Raw genomic sequence first — 21,218 nt, forward strand, 5'->3', positions numbered from 1 at the left:
TTTTGTCCATAATGTGAATTGGAATTTAAGTAGCTATTCCGGGATAATTAAGACTATAGATATAATGTATGTAAATGTTCATAGACTTCCTGGTGCTACTTGATGTTTGCACCTTCACACCTGTTTCATAATCATCAGCTTTTGTACAACTCTGAATATTACAATACTTTTGTTTGTTTTTGGAAAAAAATAGTATATGTGGATAGATTAAAAGAAACCATGTATATTTACTTTACATTTTATTTACCATAATTGGCATAACAAAAATATTCAGATCCTTTCATTAGTAACTGGGGCATACATTACGTTACATTTGGGTGCTATGAGCAGTTCATATATTATGCTATCCAATAGTCTTGCTATAATTTTATTAAGATCTTTTCACAGGTGTAATAATTCCTGAACATTATGTCAATGAAATTTAATGAAGTGATGGAAACTGTCCTATCTGAAAACCTTACTACCAGTTAAAACTAAAATATTAAACGTCTATAAACAGTTATTTATAAATACTTTACGTACAGAGTTGACAATCCAAAAATATGTGAATCTAAAATTTGCAGGCACTACCAAGTTAATACCTACACGACAGTTAATAAGATTACCTTATACCTTTATGAATGTTATAAAAATATTATAATTTTAATATATTACTGTAATAAATATTGACTTTATTAAATAAATCATTTTTCTTTTAAAACAAACACCTAATAAAACGTATTTAAAATTAATTGTGAAATGATATTCTGTATTCACATATTTTATTTTATTGAACAAATGAAACAAATATTGAATTATCTATTTATCGAGAGGGCAACACTGTCTTTAGAAGTTCGTTAATAAAAGTCGTTTTGAGCTCTTTGGTTCACAACAAACTGTTTCTTGTTGACTAGGTAGACTATATACTACATAACTTGTTCGTCAAATACATTACAATTAAAGATATGTTTTGTCTAATGATTTCTCCACAGTATTACATTTATAGCAAAAAATTAACATATTATTTGAGTTTTAAACAATGACGCCACTACAAAAAAAGCGGTAATTTACGTGTAGAACATTGTTATAATCTATACTTGATTTTATTAAAATTACTTTGTAGAATATACAGAGGCGAGAACTATTAAATATATTTTACTCTAATAATCAAATATTAAAAATCAACAATTTAACACTTTACATAATAATTGTTATGTTATTACCGTACATAGGACATATATCTTAAGCAAATTTAAATAAAAATTAAGAAATGAATAATTTCACTTACTTTATATAAATATTAAGCAAAAATGTATCTTCTCTTGTATGTTTTTTATTACTATTAAAAATCACTGAAAATAAGATAATACCTACATCAATTGTGTTAACCGTCCCAAAATAATAAAGGCTAATTTACTTTAGTAGGAGACATTTAGCTTTTATCTAAGTTACGAAGTCCCTATATAACTTTACTAAGTAACTCTCTCCCGCTATTTCTTATATTGATCATACAATAATTAATTTAACTAGTACTTAATATATTTTGTTTTTAACTAATATTATTAAAGAAAAAACACTCTCTCTTGATTACTTAACCACCATAATTATAAACAAAAGACAAGAGAATAAATATGAAGAAATAAAGATGTTAACATACCAAATAACTTTTTATAGTTTCCTTTTTAAAATCACAGAATATTATTTCTAACAACATTTTAAAAACCTAAGATACACATATAAACAAACTTACTTCTAAATTATATCAATACTGAAACAATACAACTTCAATGTTTAAAATGGAGAAAAATAAATAAGGGCCTGTCCCACCATATAACAAATTGTCCGATAACCACCCAAAGTGTAAAATATTGGTTACATTCTGACAGTGACGTCATTTTTAAGCTATCTGAGACTATCAGGCAGTGGTGGAACAGGCTCTAAAAGTCTTTAAAATAAACAGCTTAAGAAATTTAAAAGGCATCCTTATCACTTTTTAACCGTTTCAATATAAAGGTATTTTACAAAACCAATAGTATCAAGAAAATGTGATTTTTAAAGCAACATTTAATGATTCCAGTTTATTAATATAATAAAAATAGTTTTTATTATTCCACAAACCCTTGCTAAGTTACAATTATGTAGTAACAAATCATTACTGCCTCTGCAAGAGATTTCAGTAAACTAACTGCCACTCAGAGTCCCTTAACCACCATCATCATCGTCGTCAACTTTCCCTTATCCCTTATGGAGTCGGAACAGTATGTGCTGCTTTTCCATACATCTCTATCAGTCCCTAAACCACTGACTCCCTTAATGTAATACAGTAAGGGCAATCAAACAAGAGAATATTTAATTAATCAAATCTTATAATTCGTCGTCCAGTTGAAAATATCAATGTACTTACAGCCTTACAAATAAACGCTTATACTCAGTTATAGCAATTAATTGCTTATACTCAGTTTATACCTAAGTTTAACTTTATATCGCGTTTATTTGTAAGGCTGTTAGTCTTTAACCATTGGGCTGCGTCTCAACTAAATTAGCAGCTAACAGCTCACTACAGTGTATTATAACTGGGTGCCAATAAGCTGCCAGTGACTCACAACTAATGCAAATCAAAACTCTATAAAGGTACAATCGTGGAAATCCGCGGTGTTTCACTTTCAGAAAGATTTGTTTACAAGACTAATCTTTCTGAAAGTGAAATATAAAAATAAATTAGCCACTTACCATTGAACTTTGTATACAGACATATAAAGTTATGTCCCATTCCGAGTTGGTTATTGTCCATAATGTTCAACTGACTACTTTTAAAGTGGAAAACCGCTAAATTCACCGACTGTACAAATTAAACTGTAAGCCTGGTTTAATTATGCTAACTGTAAGTGCATGTCATCAATTTTAGTTCAGTTACTTTATAAGCTGTTAATACTAAAAGTCACTTTCTTTGCAACAAAAAAATACACTACACTGTGTTCAAACACAAATACTCGTAAATAGTATAGTTTCACAAGAGACGACAAACACGTCAAAGTCTATATGATATGGTCATCCATTAATTGTCCTTGGAGGGCTGGATAGACCAGCCAAGGATGCGGCGGTCGAAGCCGCAGCTGAAGAAATTGATGTTGGAAATCTCTTCCGCCCACGCCACTGACGTCACCATGCGACGATGACCCTAAAAGTGTATACAAAACAAATTTGAATAACACAATTCATTCTTCCTTAAAAAAAAAAACTTCTACAGGAGAATTGGGACTTCCACACTTGAAATCTTAGGGTCTGCACAAACAGACTGGAGTGCTGAGCCAAGAGGATAACAAAGCAATGTAATGCGTAAAACACTGAGTGATTTATAAAAGGCTTTTTAACATTTTTAAGTAAGTCCTGTACATGTAAGAAACGTTTTTAAGGGGGGTCATCATCCACTTGCCCTTATCCCTTATGGAGGGTCGGCACAGTATGTGCTGCTCTTCCATACATCTCTATCAGCCGTCATATCTGAATCCACTCCTTTCTTAAGCATATCCTCTTTCTTCGGTCTTCCTCTTCCTTTGTAGCCATCCACATTCAATCTTAACACTTTCTGGTTTATGTCCCCATCATTTCGTCGCATAACATGTCCATACCACGCTAACCTTTTGCTTCTCAATTTCTCCACCACTGGCGCTACTTTCAAACTTCCTCTAATGTACACATTCTTAACTTTATCCATTCTTGTCACACCACACATCCATCTTAACATACGCATCTCAGCCACATGCAATCTCTTTTCATCCGCAACTTTGGTGGGCCAACATTCAGATCCATACAATACGACAGGTCTTATGATGGACTTGTAGATCTGTCCCTTAAGCCTAAGAGGCATTCTTGGATCACAAGTCACACCAGTAACCTGTCGCCATTTCATCCAACCTGCATTTATTCGGCTTTTTACGTCTCGGTCAACGCCACCGTCGGACTGGACTAGAGAACCGAGGTACTTAAAGTCGGAGCAGGTTGGTAGAGGCACACCATTTAAGGCGATTGGAGAGAAGCTGGTCGGACCGCCAAAATCGCAAAACAAATGTTCAGTTTTAGTCCTGCTAATTTTAAGACCAGCTCCCTCCAATTTAACCCGCCATTCTTCCAACCTGCTCTGTACCTCGCATTCATCCTCCCCGACAAGCACGATGTCATCGGCATAAAGCATACACCAGGATGCCTCCTCCTGTATGTTTGATGTCAAAGCATCCATTACCAGGAGGAACAGATACGGGCTTAAAGCCGACCCCTGGTGTAAACCTGCCGAGACACCGAACCTGTCACTATCGCCAGCAGCGGACCGGACGTATGTACTGGCTCGCCAGTACATGGCCTGAATAAGCTGCAGGTATTTCCCAGGCACTCCTTTTACTTTCAAAGCCCACCACAAAACATCCCTCGGAACCCTATCATACGCCTTTTCGAGGTCTACGAACACCATGTGCAGGTTCTTATGCACACGCCTAAATTTTTCGCACAACTGGCGAATGGCATAAATGGCGTCCGTAGTCCCCCGACCTGGCGTAAATCCGAATTGGTTCCGAGATACCTCACTTTCTTCCCTGATTCTTGCATCTACCACTCTTTCCCAAGCTTTCATACTGTGTGACATGAGCTTTATTCCTCTATAGTTGTTACAGTCCTGCACATCCCCCTTGTTCTTATAAATGGGGGTGACTGATTTAAAAAAAAAGTCAAGCAAGAAAGGGACCAAAACTACAACCTAATATCAGAAAAGAAACAAAATTGCCATGGTAACGAAATTATTAGCTAATTGTAAATTCATTGTTATTTTTACAAATTTTACAAACAATAAGAGCCTTACAAATAAACGCTGTATAAAGTGAAACTTGTGTAAGTAAATATTAGTACAAATTTTGCTTATACTCAGTTTATTCCTAACTTTAACTTTATACCGCGTTTATTTGTAAGGCTGTAAAAGTTTTAATGCAGTAATAGGTAATAATGTGTACTAACCTGTCGACTGGAGCGAGGCAGGCGGGCGAGGCGCTGGCCCTGCAGGTCGAAGAGGCGCACCTGGCGGTTGTCGTGCGGGATGGCGATGAGGCCGGCGCCGCTCACGCACACGCGGTTCACTGATGAGTCCGACCGGATGGTGGCCAGCGCGGAGCGCATGTTGCGTACGTCCCACACCTCAAACACATATAGCCTCACTAAAGGTAAAGGTATACAGACAAGGCTATCTGAATCAGTGGCCATAAGTTATACTGTGACACACTATATTATGATGGGCTTAGATAAAACTGTCAGAAACAACCGATAGCAGAGCCTCTCATTGGGCATCATCTAGTCCTCATTTGACGATACCTTAGCCATATTGTAATTTTAGGTTTCATTTTATTTTATTATCTGACTGAACTAACCGCAATAGCGTCTCAGACATTTAACTGTATGAACATTTACTCACAAACAACTACAAATATGAACTACTAGCTGTCGCCCGCGACTCCGTCCGCGTGGGATAAAAAAAAACAAAAGTAAGTAGCCTATGTGTTCTTCCAGTCTATGCTCTAAACCTGTGCCAAATTTCATGGAGATCCGTTCAGCCGTTTAGGCTACATACGCTAACAAACATCCATCCATCCATCCATCCATTTAAACTTTCGCATTTATAATATTAGTAAGATAAATATTTGTGAATATTACTTCAACTTATCTTACAATTTTTGTCAAAATAACTAATATTATGAAATAAAATCTGTATTTACATAATGAAGGCGAGTATTCGAGTTTGTTTTTAACAATTAGGAATTTAATTCATGTTGTTATTCATTTGAGGTATATTTAAAAAACTACAGTTAAGATAAAATATTTAGAAAAAGTAACAAAAACATTAAAAACAAACCTTGACAGATCTATCATCAGAGCCTGAGACAACTTTGTCCTCGCGAGTGAAAACTGCTGACGTCACGCTCCTGTTATAATAAATATTGCAATTTAATTATTTTTTTTAATCACTAGCTTTCGCCCGCGACACCGACCGCGTGGAATAAAAAACAAGGGAACAAACAAAGGCCTATGTGTTCTTCGAGACTATCAACATCCATACAAAATTTCATAGAAATCCATTCAGCCGTTTAGGCAACAAACTCAACGTCCATCCATCCATCCATCCATCCATCCATCTAAACTTTCGCGTTTATAATATTAGTATGATAATAGTAGTTAGCATATCAAAGTTCCATACATTTATATTATGTTTCAACCCCCTCACCCTCTCTCCCATGTACTTTTAAACATGTTATGTTAAATTTATGAGTCAAATTTCAGACGTATTTAAAAAAAAAATTGAAATTGCATCAAATGTTTAAGATATGTAAAAGAAAACTCGTCAATTATCATTTAAATTAACAAATAACATAAATACATACTCAGTGTGTCCTTGGAATACCGATACCGAGTGTATAGGTTCACGGAAGTCCCACAGACGGAAAGTGGTGTCTCTTGATGCCGTCACCACCAGCCGGGAACTGTGGTGTGCTGATGCATGCGTCAGCTCGTGGTCATGTCCTAACAATAATGAAAACTCTATAATTTTTCTCATATAAATAAGGATAAATATTTACATATACTAATATCATAGAGAGAAAATATTTGTATTTCTATATTTTCGTATTTTTAAATAACTAAAAATCTACTTGGACAATTTTAAAAATTATGCTTTTTATTATTTTTTAATTCCACGCAGACGAAGTCGCAAGTAATAGTTAGTAGTTCTATAAATTTAAACCTGCAAAATAGTTGCAAACCAATATCAAAACTTTTCAGAAATTGTGTTTCTTTCTTTGCTATTTGAGCGAATTCAAGTGTTCAATATCAACTAAATAAAAATTACTAATATTCTATGTCATTTACAAATAATGTGAACTTTCTAACCTGTGAGAATTTGTAAGCAATCACCAGTTTCCACATCATACAAATTAGCAGTCCTGTCCCAAGATGCTGTGATCACATGGTCACCACCGGTCAGCCAGTCCGCTGCTACAACCACACCAATATGCCCTGTCAGCTCTGTGAGCGGTGTTCTTAATACTTCAGGTCTATCTCCACCCTCTCCTAGACTCTCCTCACCACCACCTTCTAATTCTTCTTCCGAAGACTGACCACGCTGTAAAAAATTAAAAAAATCTTGTTTAGATAGACATTACAAAAGTAATAGAATAATTAAAGAAAACAATTATACTAATATTATAAATGCGAAAGTTGGATGGATGGATCTTGAAAACAGTTTAATAGATTTTGCTGTAATTTGGCTTGAATGTAAAACATATAGGCTACTTGTAAGTTTTATTTTTAGTTCAGCATGGACAAAGTTGCAGACTAGTATGTTATAAATATGTTAAACAGCGTGTTTTGTTTTATTTTTAATTTTACAAACCGGTAGATCCCAATTGACAGCAGCTTGCCAAACATGTGCAGTGTTATCACCACTGCTGGTGAGTGCAATATCTCTTGTTGGGTGGAATCGGATGGAATTGACAGATCCCGAATGTCCTGTGTACTGCAACAAGCACTTGCCCCACTCTACACTCCATATACATGCTGTGTGATCTGAAAAATTAAACATTATTAGAAACAAATGTAAAACAAAAGAAAATTTATAGAAATGAAATTATACAAAGTAGAAAACGGTACCTAACCCTAAACTAGTGTAGTTTATAATATAGACTAAAGTGAACCTATTTTCCATATTTATTACTAGCTTTTCTCGCGACTCCATCTGCGTGGAATAAAAAAAAACAAGGCAACCTATGTGTTCACACTATCCTCTATATTTATACCAAATTTCATTGAAGTCTGTTCAGCCATTTAGGGTACAAACTCTTTCAAACATCCATCCATCTAAACTTTCACATTTATATTAGTAAGTAAATAAGTATAGAGATTCTGGTTTATTCAAACATGTCAGTCCTATAGTTAACTTCTGTAAAATATTGACAACTTGTGGTATAAAAACATAATTACCTAAATATCATACTTATAAATGCAAAAGTTTGGATGGATGTATGGATATTTGTTATACGGTATCTCCAAACTTTCAAAGAAATTTAGATGAAATTTTTCACAGATCTAGTCTAGAAAAACATAGGCTACTTTTTAAGTTTAATTCATTCAGTGGGATTAGAGAAGTGGGATGCAGTTCCCACTGTTATTAATAATATAATCGGTAATCCCTTACCCAACATTTGTTGCAATGTGTATAAAACCAGAGTAATCGTCTAATATCAACATAACTATTTGTTACATTTTACCTGCTGAAGCTGTTCCAATAAGTGCTTGCCCTGGTCTAGCTGTAGAGACATCCCAGATACCATCCTTATGTCCAGTGAACTCTCTCACAAGCTGACAGTTGTATGTGGGAGCTTTGAAACTGGAGACTATCTTGCTCGTCTGAACTCTAAGCTTGTGACTTGCTTTCACCTTCTGCGAGTTACTTTGAGATACTGTAAGCATGCATGTTGAATATTTAATTTTAATTATCTTAAAGTAATATCAGTGGATCGTAACAAAGTTTCAAATACAAATAATTACATAAATACAAGTACTTTTTAATTTTTATTAAAATCTATCCAGAGGTTAAGGAAAGCATAGTAGATAATATTTTGACTTGTTTATAAATGCAATATATTGACAATGACTGTGCATTTTTGTCTTACCAAGAATTATTTTTATGATAACATCTCTTAAAAAATACTGCTAAATGTTGTTACATAAAAAATTGCTACACAAATAAACAAAGATAATGTTAAATACTTACATTTAACTTTTGAATTCTTTCCAGTTGTTTCAAATTCAATCAGATCTTGATTCGGTTTATCTCCTATATAGCTCTCTCGCTCCAATTTTTCACTAAGAAAATCAATTTTTTCTTGCACTAAAACAATAGCACGAAATTTTAAGACCATTGATAAAATACTTGTAACGTGTATAATTTAAATAGTGGATAAAATCAACTTACAATTTAAATTTTCAGTGTAAAGAAGGTCAAACTCTTTTTCTATTTGCGAAAACAGTTCATGTAAACGAGATCTTAGTGCTGGTGGTAAAGAAATTTCTGAATCTTCCATTTTGATATAATTAGGCAGTCCATCAGAACCTTCCGTAAGCGCTTGAAGTCTTCGTTTGCTGGATTTCATGGTCGAGGACCGATACAAAGTACAGGAAAATTAGCAAACTAGCACATTACATTGCACATGAGTGATCAAAGGAAAACAAAAACTCGATTTCTTAGCAACTTTCATGTATATTTTTGGCTCTAAAACACCTAATCAGAACAATATTTCCAGGGTTATTTTTGATAACATACGAGAGCAAAACTAAGAACTAGCAAATGTGTAATACGGAGCCTTGGTATGAATATTTAATTAAAAATATTATGAGAATCTTGATATTCAGAGCAAAAAAAGCAGATTGATTGACATTAAATTTTCTTAATGTTGGTAACCTGAAATGTGCACAGTTTATAACAAACTTTATAAAGTTATTACGTTGGTATGGCCAGGTATGGCAGAAAATGTAAATTAAACATCAGAATTCAATCGGAATTTACTGTAACTGTAACCAAATTGTAACCGTACACCGTACGCAATGGTTCCCTATGTAGCTTTAAACTGGTACTTTCTAACCCAGGTAGTCGTATAGTATTTAAAACTTAATACGAAGCGGACATTGATTCATAAAAAATCTGTTTGCTATGTAAATTAAAAGTGCTATTAAATATTTTAAGATGAACCTCATACGCTCATAGTTTTTTTGTGTCGTTGATATTTCGTCTATTTATACCCTATCCTAAAATAACCATCTGGACAGAATCTGAATATAATCTGGATTGTTTAAAGTAATTTGTCTTTGGTTTGGATCTAAGGAAAAAAAACATGGCCGGCGAGCCAAACATCAAAGCTGCCAACGTATGACTGTTACGCGTATAAATTAAAAACATGTCGTTTTCGGATTTATACGCTAAATATAATTGTACTTATTGTCAAGAAGAAATAAATGGTGTTCGTGTAAGATGTGCCGAATGTATAGATTTTGATATTTGTTTGCAGGTAAATTTGCATGGCTGCCATTTTTGTTTATAGTTTTGGCGCGAGTTTTAAATTAAAGGGAAACTTTTTCCTACCTTTTTTCAGTGCTTTTCGCTCGGTGCTGAAATTGGACAACACAAAAATGACCACTCTTATCAGTTTATGGTAAGTTAAGGTAAAATACGATGTACAATTTACTTATATATTGACCATAGATGTTTTCTTGATTTTCTATGCTTTTCCAGGACTCCGGTGCTTTTGGTATATTTTTGGGGCGTACAAGTTGGTCTGCCAATGAAGAAGTTAGACTATTGGACGCTATAGAACAATTTGGGTTTGGGAATTGGGAAGATATCGCTAAACATATAGAATCGCGAACACCAGAAGGTATACTACATTCTGTTTTTATGATTAAAATAAATTTATGCTAAAGAACAAATGTCGTAAAACCTACTTTATTTTAGAGGCCAAAGATGAATACATAACTAGATATTTGGAGGGAAGTATAGGAAGAGCTACATGGGGTAATGTGGAAAGCACAAGTCGGCCTTCACTGCACTGTGCAGATAGAGATGAAGGTCCATTAGGACCGAGTGCAGTATCTCGTCTTCCTCCACTAGCAGTCACTCCAGAAGAAGCTTTGCATTTAGGTTATACACCAAATAGAGATGACTTTGAAAGGGTATATTTTAATATTTAATATTTACAATACCATTACACTATTATGAAATACAAGTAAATTATGATGTAACATTTGCAAAAGTTGAGTTTAACTTTATATTTTATTAAATAGAAATGATTGGTAAGTTAAATGTCCATTGTTTTTTTTTATTTTAAGCAACTATATTGCCTGTAAATTTTAAACATTTGCAAACATACAACTGAGATAACATTTTCCATCAAGCAACTTAGAGTGTTCACACACCTCGACTAAACTATTGCCCAACTGAACTGTTTAGTCTCACTTTCATTCCTATGTGCTTATAAGGAGGTGCACATTACTCGATTTTAAGTTGTGCAACTAAACAGTTACATTGTTTGCTAAACATAGGTTAGGTATCTCAGTTCGCTGAGATGGCTCTTGGAGATCACCAGCAACATAAAGGGTTTGCTGGGGTTTTTCGGAGAGCTGGGTTGGCTGGAGTAATCCATGTCCTGTTTCTCAAGTAAAATATGCGTTAGCCGTGGAGTTGCGGAGACCATAACCCCTACTACTACTACCACTACTACTAATACTACTACTACTACTAAACAATCGACAATCGCACAACGGTTGTGCGATAGTTTAGTCAAATGTGTGCGTCCACTGTTTTTGTATTACATACATAAAGTTATGACTTATACATTAAGAAAGTGATATTTCAGGAACATGATCATGAAGCGGAACAGCTAATTTCAACATTATCATTAAATCCCGATGATGATGAGTTAGATGTTGGTGAGTTATATTTTTCTGTACTCTGACTCATGTTACTCATAACAAAGTATTTCCTGTACTGAATATAGTTTGTAAAAATAAAAAACAAATACGAACATAGCAATCTTCAAGTTTATTATAAAAATCTCTAAGAGTACAGTCCACAAGATTCTAGAAGATTCTATAGTAGTACAGTTCACAAGATTCTAGAAGTTATAGTTAACAGTTATGTTGTTGAAGGGTTTTTGTTTGTTTTTTATTAAATAATAAAATTATTTACAGCTCTCAAATTATCTCAAGTGGATATCTACACACGTCGATTGAGAGAACGAACAAGAAGAAAAAGGCTAGTGAGAGACTATCAATTAGTTTCAGTATTCTTCAATAATCAAAGAAACAAACAAAGGACACTCGGGAAACTTGCCAAAGAGAAAAAGTATGTATTCATTTCATGTAGTATTATTTTATATCTATATTAATAAAATAAAGCATAAAAACACTATATTTATTGAAAATTTCAGCAACCATAGCATGTTTTAATTAGTTTTATTTTAATTAAAATCCCTACACTTGATTTAGGCTATATATTTCCATGCTATTAAACTCAGGGGGTCAGCGAAAAGGACAATAATATAAAAATAGTACCAAGTTATATTATAAATGTGTAAGTTTGGATGGAAAGAATGGAGGGATTGTTTATCATGTTTTTTTAATACTGAGTACGAAGTCGCGGGCAACAGCTAGTATTCCTTTTTATTCAATTTATATATTCTGTTTATTTACTAGTATTTTCTTTAACGATACGTCTAAGTGACGTCAATAAACGAGTCTGCATCAAGTAAGCGCTGTTGCAGTTACTACTTCACATACTTATCGATATTACAGACAGTCCAATTGTATACGTTGTGTTTGGGCGCTCGTGAACAGCTAGTGTTGTGTCAGGGAGTTCGTGGAGCGGCTGCGCTGGACGGCGCAGTTCCTGGGGCGCGCGGAGCAGGGCAGCGCGGCGGCGGGGCTGTGGCGCGAGCGCGAGCTGCGCGTGCGCCTGGCTGAGCTGCACCGCTACCGGCTGGCCGGCGTCACGCGCCTCGAGGAGTGCGCGCACTACGACCTCCACGCCGCGCACAGGAAACACCCCCACGCTGCTCATTTACACGTGAGCTCTCCTATATTCTTATTTTATTACTGCCTTATTTCTTTTACTAGGTTTTCATATTAATAACTAGCTTTCGCCCGCGACTCCGTCAACAAAAGTAAATGGCCTATGTGTTCTTCCAACTACATCTATGCCAAATTAAATCGAGAGAGAGAAACATCCATCCGTTAACGGAATAAATAGTATTCTATGTCCGTCTCTTGGCTCTAAGCTCACCAATTTTCAGCCATATCGGTAAAGCCGTTCTTGAGTTATAAATAGTGTAACTAACACGACTTTCTTTTATATATATATATATATTTGTGCTATAGAGTAGATATGGTTTATGATATTAGTCAATAACGGGCTTCGAACTATCGACTACTTGATCGGATGTCCCTTTTACCATTAGGATTTTCATATAATGGTTGCGATGTTCGAGAAAAACATGTGATTCATTGGTGATTTGAATAAACCAGAGTATAGGGAAAAATTCTTGCGTAAACAATTAAAGCACGATTTTTCCTCAATTTTCGACGTTCATCCGTTGTAAATAAGATTGGCTATGAATCTTCTTCGTGATGATCTAGAATCAAAAATGTGTTTTTTAAATGTCAATTACTGAGTCTAATAGATTCGTTAGAAGTGTTTACCGAGTTATTGGTCGAGTTCATCGACCTGGACAAATCTGATCTTATTAATCCAATGTCATATTTAAAAATTCTAGAAATGTTTGTGTAATGTTAAATCTGCATGCAATGCGTATGAATTATGCATGTATGTGGATGTGTAGTTTTGGGTTTGATTCCGTATAACGATTGTTTTCGCCAGGGCAGCAGTGGGTGCCTGGAAATCAACCAGACAAAAGAACAAATGCAGAACAACATGCTGCTGCCAAGAAAAAGGTTAGCTTCATTTTGTTATACACGACACATCTCTATAAAAATTTCCATCCGTTATACAATGGTCTGTATCTTGTATGAACAGAGAAGGCGAAAGCGGCTCAAGTTCCACCAGCCCAAAGTGCACACGGGACGGAAGTACCGCATGTGGATGCTCCAGAAAGAGCTCATGCAGCAACAGCAACGGCGTCTGCTCGACGCATCTTCTCAACAATAATGAAATACAGGTAAACATATTATATATCATATATATATTGTATTGACTCAATACTCGCAAGTCGCTAGCTCAACATTTGTCATAACTTTTTGTGTTTGATTATAGTATTACTGTCAATGATGTTTTTGTTTTTATTTTATTTGTTACAATTACAGCTATGTAGTGCACTGAGCTTGGCGCCGGCGCAGTACGTGACGCTAAAGGGGGTGCTACTGAGGCGGGCGGCGAGTGCGGAGTGCGACACGGATGTGGCGGTGCGTCGATATCTGCAAGCAGTGGGCTGGATACGTGAATAGCACCACGCCCCGCCCCCAGACCCGCCCCCAGATTCGCCTCCTGCCCCGCTGCCTGATGCTTTCGCCCCAGACGTCTATGCATCGGACGCGGATCTATACGCTCCGCCCTTAGACACGTACGTTACGAACCCAGAATCATACGCCGCGCTCCCTGACGCGTACGCCCCGCCTCCAGAACAGTACGCCTTGCCTGCAGACCAGTACGCCCTCCTTCCAGACCATTACGTCCTGCCTCCAGACCAGTACGCCCCGCCCTCAGACCAGTACAACCCACCTCCAGACCAGTACGACCAGCCTCCGGATCAGTACGACCCGCCTACTGATCAGTACGACCCGTCTTCTGATCAGTACGACCCGTCTTCTGATCAGTACGACCCGCCTCCTGATCAGTACGACCCGCCTCCTGATCAGTACAACCCGCCTCCAGACCAGTACGTCCCGCCTCCAGATGAGTACGATCCGCCTCCAGATCAGTACGATCCGCTTCCAGATCAGTATGAACAGCCTCCAGACCAGTACGCCCCGCACCCAGACCAGTACGCCCCGGACCCCGACCCGTACGACCCACCACCAGACCAGTACGCCCCAGACCCCACTTCTTACGGTCCACCATCAGACCCGTACGCCCCGCCTCCAGATCAATACACCCTACTTCCAGATCCATACGCCCCACCTCCAGACCCGTATGCCCCGCCTCCAGACCCGTATGCCCTGCCTCCAGACCAATACGCTCCGCTCCCAGATCCGTATGCTCCTACACCAGACCAGTACGACCAGCACCCCGACCCGTACGCCCCGCCGCCAGATCCGAACGTTCCACCTCCAGACCAATACGCCCTGCAGCCCGATCCGAACGCCCCACTCCCAGACCTGTACGCCCCGCCCGCAGGCACGCCCCCCGACCTGGACACCGCCGAGCATCTTATGTGGCTGGTAATGACCAACCAACAGTGACTGACTAAATGTCGCTCAAAACTGGACTCAAATTCAGTGCCGGATTTCAAAGTGCAAAATTTCTACGTCGCCCTCTTTTTCGAGACTAGGAGAATAAAAAGTGTTATGTGAGTGTAATTATCCCTGTGGCACACCTATCAGGCGCCCAGGGCGGTCGCCCAAACGCGCCCTATGCTGCTCCGGTACTGCTCAAAACAATTGGACTTAATATGTGAGTGTTATTTTACATCTTATGTACTTGATATATCATTTTAGTGTGATTTGTCAAATAGTTTGTATTCAAAGTAACCGACTGTCTTATTAAAAATATTGGCAATGTAGAATGTTGTAGTAAAAAGCTTAGTTTAGATCACAGTCGAGCGCTGTCAACAATAAATTAAATAAATAATATTTATTAATATAATTTATATCAATTGCCTAATTTTAGAAATATACCGTACATTATGTATTATAGTGAAATTGTGAATTTGATTAAAGCCTCTATTGTTGAGTATATTAAAAATGCCTCCAGCCTGAAACTTAACTTGAATTGAAATCCTTTAATACCATTTAGAAATTAATATAAAAATAAAATTACATCATAATTTGCCTTTTGCGGAAGGCGGAGGACCGCATTCTGTGGAAGGCATTGGGGAAGGCCTATATCCAGCAGTGGGCAGATGAAGGCTGATGATGATGATTTGCCTCCAAATTACACTTGGATTTACAATTTTTGGGTACAATTTCACTAATTTTCTGAGTGGGTCCTTTAAGTGTAATTAGTTTGAATAATCTACCCTTAGGATCCATATGTGACCAATTAACGACACTTATGTCTGAATACTGAAACACTTAAGGAGCATCTTAAGGATATTAAACTCACAGCTGTTGTCTGTTGTTTCTATAAAAAATATGTCAGATGTCATTATATAGAAAACTATTGCTCGCGCCTTCGCGCTGAACACATAGGCGATATGCTTTTTTTTAACTACACGCGGACGGAGTCGCGGGCGAAAGCTAGTAACAAATATAAATTAAATGTAGGTTTCTATTGCAAAGACATTTCATTATAGTTCATTCAAAGAGAACTAGAAATAGGTTTTAGTTTGTATTAGAAACAACGGTAAGATTCTCACATACCATAGTGAGTAAAATTTAGTGTAAATTTTTATAAAAAGTATTTTAGAGGAAAATGTAAAAAACAAGACAATTACCTCATATTTATTAGAGGTTATACTGCTCTTATAGAGTAATGTAAATATGTAAATAGATATATGCTTAGCTTAATTGCACAAACTAAGGGTTATAAACTGGTGTAGGCAGAACCATCAGGCGATTGACTGAAAAATGCAAATTTTGCAAATTGTTAAATCATGTATAAAATAAAAATGTATAGAGAAATAAAATTGAAGTCGCCATATTTTTCAATATATATTGCATCTTTACAATCACCCATAAATAATTACAGAGTTTTAGAAAAAAAAATTGGAATATCATTTAAAAAATTATTAATAAAAAAACATTGAAGTATTTCTTTATAATGCATGTTACTTTTAATAGTAAAGATTGCTTTTATAGTGGACAGAATCAAATCATTTTACCTCAATAAATAATAAATAAAATAAAATAAAAATAAATAATGATTCCTAATGTCCAAAAGCATAAAATAACCTAATTTTAATGACTGCAAGAGTCGGAAGTCTACTTGTTTTGTGGAAAAAAGGGTTTACTGATATGGTATAACGTAAATTAATGTGTTTTTTAACTTGTACTGCATAGTTTCGTAACTATGCTATAAATACAAATACAAATATTTTATTGGTAAAAGTTTATTTACAGGTCAAAATACAGTAGAACCTCGATAACTCAAACCTCGGTAACTTAAAAACCTCTATAACTTCAAAAAATAATATGTTCCCTTCCTATCACAGCCCTAAATCTCTATAACATAGACCCTTGATAACTTAAAACCTCTATAACTTAAAATATTTTGTGTTTCCCTTGGACTTTAACTTATCGAGGTTCTACTCGTAGGTATTAAAAACCTCAGGAAGTAACCATTAATCTTGTAACAATCAACTCTTTACATTACTTAGAATAATGTAAAAAAATCTATAATGCCAATTAGTTGTAAAGGCTGTGGTTATAGTAAAGGGTATGTGAACATTTAATTTACTCTTTTTAATCTGTGTTTTAAATACTAAATAAGGCGCTTTGTAAATTTAATTTTCTTTAAGAAAATATTTATTTGATAAAAAACATAGAATTATGTTATGTAAAGACTTCTGATTATATCTTTAGGGATGTTTATGCATGCCCCAATGTAGAATACATAAGATGGGATGAAAGAAATTTTAAAAATTAACATTATTGATATAATATTTAGAATATAAAATGTCTGATTTCAACAAGCGTAAGGTGATATATTTCTTTAATATTCAATAAAGTGGACCATTCTTTTTAAACTGAATAAAATTAGTAATTTAAATGTTTGATAACACCAAATGTAAATGTGACACATAACTTTTATAATATGTATTTCTTTGCATTAACGTTAATTTGGTCAAAACTCTAAGTAGGTATATCTCATTTCAAATATATTGTTTGGTCATTTTACATCACTTTAAACTCCACTACATATAGACCTACAAGGATCTTATGGCAATTTTATGACAATGACCTGCTAGTTTCACTCAAAGAAGCTCATAAATCCCACCTTTCGCAATTTGCCCACATCGAATTTATGCTATCAGAAAACAAAAGTACATATTACATCAGCACATCTGTTATTCTTTTGTAATTTCGAAATTATTAAAAATGGAGTTGCCGTTCTCTCATTAGTCAAAAAATTTCAAGATGACATTGTTAGTTCACAATATTGCCAACTGCCATATGATCCTTGTAAGTCTATCTATTTAAAAGTACACCTGTACAAACATGTTGAGAAAGAAAGAAAAAATAAGTTTTTATGCAGTGGAAACTCATGGGTATGATCTGTATAACTTTTTTAAATTGTAAATTTCATTATTTTTATAAACATTTTATTTAGACAAATTCGTAACATGCTCTCAGACGATTCATTTGTAAATATTTTTGTATATTCCATGTATATTGTAGGAAATGTTTGCATTTGTATAATGTGGAAGTGGTTAATTAGTTTTTATGATCTCCTAATGTTATGATTAAAACGACTTTATAGCCTAGCTTAACCTAACCTAGCCTAGCCTTCCTAGTTAATATGTGTATTTGGTTCTGTATTTGATCACAAACTGGCAAAAAAGCCTTCCAAATAACTCAAGGGTTATGTCAGTTATAATTGTATAGTAAATTAAAAGATAATTTTTACTGACAAATTTAAATCTATAAAACCACTAGTTTAATTTTATAGTTTATTCTTAGTCATATGGCCATTTTAACCAACTGTTCCTTTTTAGGGGACCCTTAAGTTTTTAGGGAGTCTCTAGTAAGAATTGAAATTTCACCAATATTAAAGTAAATTCATATTTCTGGTTTACATTCAGGGAGACCCACTGAAAGTCTATTTAAGAATACTTTGGGGACTGGTTGGTGAAAAAGTTTTTTTATGTTTTAAATAGGTTTTTATTTAAAATAAACAGGACACAGGACATTGTTAACCTTTGTCAAACACAGTTTAATGACATTGCCAGCTTTTAAAAACTGTTGCAAAAATGCCTTGCATATTTTAGCCATTATGTAGGCAATAAAATTTGTGGTTCTTGAACTAAACTAAATTTATGTTTTACCATTTTCTTTATAAGTAATTTGAAACTTAAAATATGTACTATTTTTCTGTTTATCTTCACTGTGTAAATTAATTCAAATAATTGTTCTTTATTTAATTATAAAATGCAAAATATCAATTTTCTCCAAACAACTAAAGACGATTATTGAAGTGGGGTTAACATTGTCATCTCTGTTTATCCTGTAACAGTTATGTGTTACTTTAAAATGCAAGCTATAACTAAATTATTGGCTCAAATGTCAACGAAGTACAATTTTCATTTGTAATAATATACAGTTTTAATTTGTATTAATTCAATAGCGGTTATGTGATTTCATGGGAATAAAAATATTGGAATAAATGGAATGATTTTTATTTCGGTTTGTTGATGTTCGGTTTTGGCATATCTTCAATAGCAGCAGGTGATGGCCTGTTGTGGAACCATGGATGCCTCAATGCCTGCAATTTAAACGTAATAAGCGAAATATTTACCCGACGTTCTTACAGTGAAGGAAAACATCGTGATGCAACCTGCACATATCGACGAAGAAATTCAAAGATATGTGTGAAGTCAACCAACCCGCACTTGGCCAGCGTGGTTGACTATGGCCTAGTCACCCCATATTAGGGTAGGCTCCGAGGCCCTCGGTGGGGACGTTTAGTGAGCTGGTGATGGTGATGAAGCGAAATAACTAGCACTGCCTTAAAAAATAAACTATTTACAGTTAAAGAAACATATGTTATTATCACTCCTTATAAATTTCATTTAACAACTTACTTCTTTAGCAGATATTCTTTTATCAGCATTATACAATACGAATGATTTAACAAGATCAATCGCCTCAGATTCAACTCCGGGCAAGAGATCAGTCCAAGACGTTGGCGTCGACTCTGGAAAGGTGATCTTATGGTAATCCGGTAGTTTGGAGTGTCCAGGCCATGTTTCCTCTGTAGGAGTACCTAAATGTTGGAGAACTATCGCCAGCTGTTCAATGTCAGATTCTCCCTGTAAGTTTAAATAGAAAATACTAATGTTTTACTTCATCATCATCATCCACTTGCCCTTATCCCTTATGGAGGGTCGGCACAGTATGTGCTGCTCTTCCATACATCTCTATCAGCCGTCATATCTGAATCCACTCCTTTCTTAAGCATATCTTCCTTCACACAATCCATCCATACTTTCTTCGGTCTTCCTCTTCCTTTGTAGCCATCCACATTCAATCTCAACACTTTCTGGTTTATGTCCCCATCATTTCGTCGATACTAATGTTTTACTTATACACGTTAAATACCACATAAAATCGAAGTGGTTTTAAATGTTGACTTTTGTTTTAAAATAGCAATAAAATGTTTATAAAGCTTTATAATTTGAAAAGTTTACCGCGAAAAGTGGTTTTTTCGTAATCATCTCCGCTATTATACAGCCAACAGACCACAAATCAATCTTTTCGCTGTAGAACCTAGCGCCGTACAATAGCTCTGGAGCACGATACCATCTGAAATCAAAGTTAATTTGACAATAATAAATGTCCACCTAAGTTTTCAATAAGACTTCATTTTATAGTAGAAAACCGACCGTGTAGCTACTTGATGTGAATACGGTCTTCCTCCATCAGGCCAGTACAGCCGAGCTAGACCAAGATCCGCTATCTTCAAAATACCTTCGTGATTTATAAGCAAGTTAGCCGGCTTCAAGTCCTTGAAAAATATACATAGGCTACACTTCTGTTATTAGTTTTGGTACATTCAAGAAAATGGTGTTTACTATGTTAAAAAGACAGTCATCGTATTGATTCGAAGTGTTAGTAGTTTGAAAATTACCCTATGCATAACATAATGTGCATGCATATATCGCGTTCCTTTGAGTAACATCTGAGCGTATGTCTTCACGCGTGGGATGGTCAGTTCCTGCTGGTTGTGGTGCAGCATCTCCCATAGACCTGAGCACATGTACTCCAGTACTAAGACCAAACTCATACCTCGTGGAAACATCTCGTATAATTTTATTATCTGGAAATAGATAAAACAAGCTTTAACTTGTGTTTATATCTGTAACAACATTATACAAAAACTTATTCCCTTTATAAATATACTAACATATTTACATCGCAGTAGTTGTAGAGCTTTAATTTCACGCATTACATTTATAGGTATTCCATCTTCGAGGTTTTTTATCAAGATCTTTTTTAGCGCGACTTCGCGCCCTGTTGGTAGATGTCTTGCTTTGAACACGAGACCATGCGCTCCCTCGCCGATTCTTCCCTCCACTGAGTAATTAGCCACATCTTTCTCCATAATCGAACTCGTTTTAAGAATGTCTAATATATTCATATAAATTTTAAGAAAACTGTAAAATGTATCAGTGTAAGACAATTTGTTGTGAACAAGTTGCTATGGTTACATGCATCTCGTCTTGTGCATTTTTTACCGTTGTCGAATGGCTTCTTTTTTAAAATCACATCGTATAATTTGATTTTGATTTTACCTAAAATAATTTCATTTAGTTATATAGGTAAAAAAT

At 35.4% G+C, this 21,218-nt stretch overlaps 4 protein-coding genes across 5 annotated transcripts; 2 read left to right on the top strand and 2 right to left on the bottom strand.

Annotated features, from left to right (window-relative positions):
• Positions 1–226: 226 nt before the first annotated feature.
• On the bottom strand, positions 227–9,443 carry LOC106101142 (WD repeat-containing protein 37). The gene is made up of 9 exons (XM_013280269.1): positions 8,984–9,443; positions 8,783–8,899; positions 8,277–8,468; positions 7,403–7,575; positions 6,901–7,132; positions 6,396–6,534; positions 5,870–5,939; positions 4,981–5,157; positions 227–3,157 (listed from the first exon to the last, which is right to left on the bottom strand). The coding sequence occupies exons 1-9, from the start codon at positions 9,159–9,161 to the stop codon at positions 3,035–3,037; spliced, it is 1,401 nt and encodes a 466-aa protein (XP_013135723.1). The 5' UTR covers positions 9,162–9,443; the 3' UTR covers positions 227–3,034.
• A 445-nt stretch (positions 9,444–9,888) lies between these two features.
• On the top strand, positions 9,889–14,127 carry LOC106101181 (transcriptional adapter 2B). Of its 2 annotated transcripts, none has more exons than XM_013280326.1 (10): positions 9,889–10,073; positions 10,158–10,217; positions 10,298–10,439; positions 10,517–10,734; positions 11,418–11,490; positions 11,752–11,905; positions 12,412–12,625; positions 13,436–13,509; positions 13,592–13,733; positions 13,879–14,127. In XM_013280326.1, the coding sequence occupies exons 1-10, from the start codon at positions 9,963–9,965 to the stop codon at positions 14,017–14,019; spliced, it is 1,329 nt and encodes a 442-aa protein (XP_013135780.1). In that variant the 5' UTR covers positions 9,889–9,962; the 3' UTR covers positions 14,020–14,127. The 2 variants fall into 2 exon arrangements, with proteins under 2 accessions (XP_013135780.1, XP_013135781.1); XM_013280327.1 differs by having other exon boundaries at positions 13,441–13,509; positions 13,879–13,968.
• On the top strand, positions 14,075–14,973 carry LOC106100911 (extensin-like). The gene is made up of 2 exons (XM_013279975.1): positions 14,075–14,123; positions 14,237–14,973. The coding sequence occupies exons 1-2, from the start codon at positions 14,075–14,077 to the stop codon at positions 14,971–14,973; spliced, it is 786 nt and encodes a 261-aa protein (XP_013135429.1).
• A 4,078-nt stretch (positions 14,974–19,051) lies between these two features.
• Positions 19,052–21,101, bottom strand: LOC106101193 (cyclin-dependent kinase 20). The gene is made up of 6 exons (XM_013280342.1): positions 20,795–21,101; positions 20,519–20,707; positions 20,274–20,395; positions 20,079–20,193; positions 19,473–19,700; positions 19,052–19,153 (listed from the first exon to the last, which is right to left on the bottom strand). Exons 1-6 carry the CDS (start codon positions 21,026–21,028, stop codon positions 19,067–19,069), a joined length of 975 nt encoding a protein of 324 aa, XP_013135796.1. The 5' UTR covers positions 21,029–21,101; the 3' UTR covers positions 19,052–19,066.
• Positions 21,102–21,218: the final 117 nt, after the last annotated feature.

Source organism: Papilio polytes, unplaced genomic scaffold (genome assembly GCF_000836215.1).
Source record: "Papilio polytes unplaced genomic scaffold, Ppol_1.0 DF824024.1, whole genome shotgun sequence".
Lineage (NCBI taxonomy): Eukaryota > Metazoa > Arthropoda > Insecta > Lepidoptera > Papilionidae > Papilio > Papilio polytes.

Excerpts from the sequence above, each read along its gene's own strand:
- LOC106101142 (XM_013280269.1), bottom strand. The coding sequence starts at position 9,161 with ATGAAATCCAGCAAACGAAGACTTCAAGCGCTTACGGAAGGTTCTGAT. Across the intron at positions 8,900-8,983 it reads TTACACTGAAAATTTAAATT|TGCAAGAAAAAATTGATTTT; the intron begins GTAAGTTGATTT and ends CTATTGTTTTAG. Across the intron at positions 5,158-5,869 it reads CTGATGATAGATCTGTCAAG|GTGTGGGACGTACGCAACAT; the intron begins GTTTGTTTTTAA and ends TATGTGTTTGAG.
- LOC106101181 (XM_013280326.1), top strand. The coding sequence starts at position 9,963 with ATGTCGTTTTCGGATTTATACGCTAAATATAATTGTACTTATTGTCAA. Across the intron at positions 10,735-11,417 it reads ATAGAGATGACTTTGAAAGG|GAACATGATCATGAAGCGGA; the intron begins GTATATTTTAAT and ends GTGATATTTCAG. Across the intron at positions 11,906-12,411 it reads AAACTTGCCAAAGAGAAAAA|GGAGTTCGTGGAGCGGCTGC; the intron begins GTATGTATTCAT and ends GTGTTGTGTCAG.
- LOC106100911 (XM_013279975.1), top strand. The coding sequence starts at position 14,075 with ATGCTTTCGCCCCAGACGTCTATGCATCGGACGCGGATCTATACGCTC. Across the intron at positions 14,124-14,236 it reads GACGCGGATCTATACGCTCC|ACCATTACGTCCTGCCTCCA; the intron begins GCCCTTAGACAC and ends CCCTCCTTCCAG.
- LOC106101193 (XM_013280342.1), bottom strand. The coding sequence starts at position 21,028 with ATGAATATATTAGACATTCTTAAAACGAGTTCGATTATGGAGAAAGAT. Across the intron at positions 20,396-20,518 it reads CACATTATGTTATGCATAGG|GACTTGAAGCCGGCTAACTT; the intron begins GTAATTTTCAAA and ends ATATTTTTCAAG. Across the intron at positions 19,154-19,472 it reads AAAGAATATCTGCTAAAGAA|GCATTGAGGCATCCATGGTT; the intron begins GTAAGTTGTTAA and ends TTTAAATTGCAG.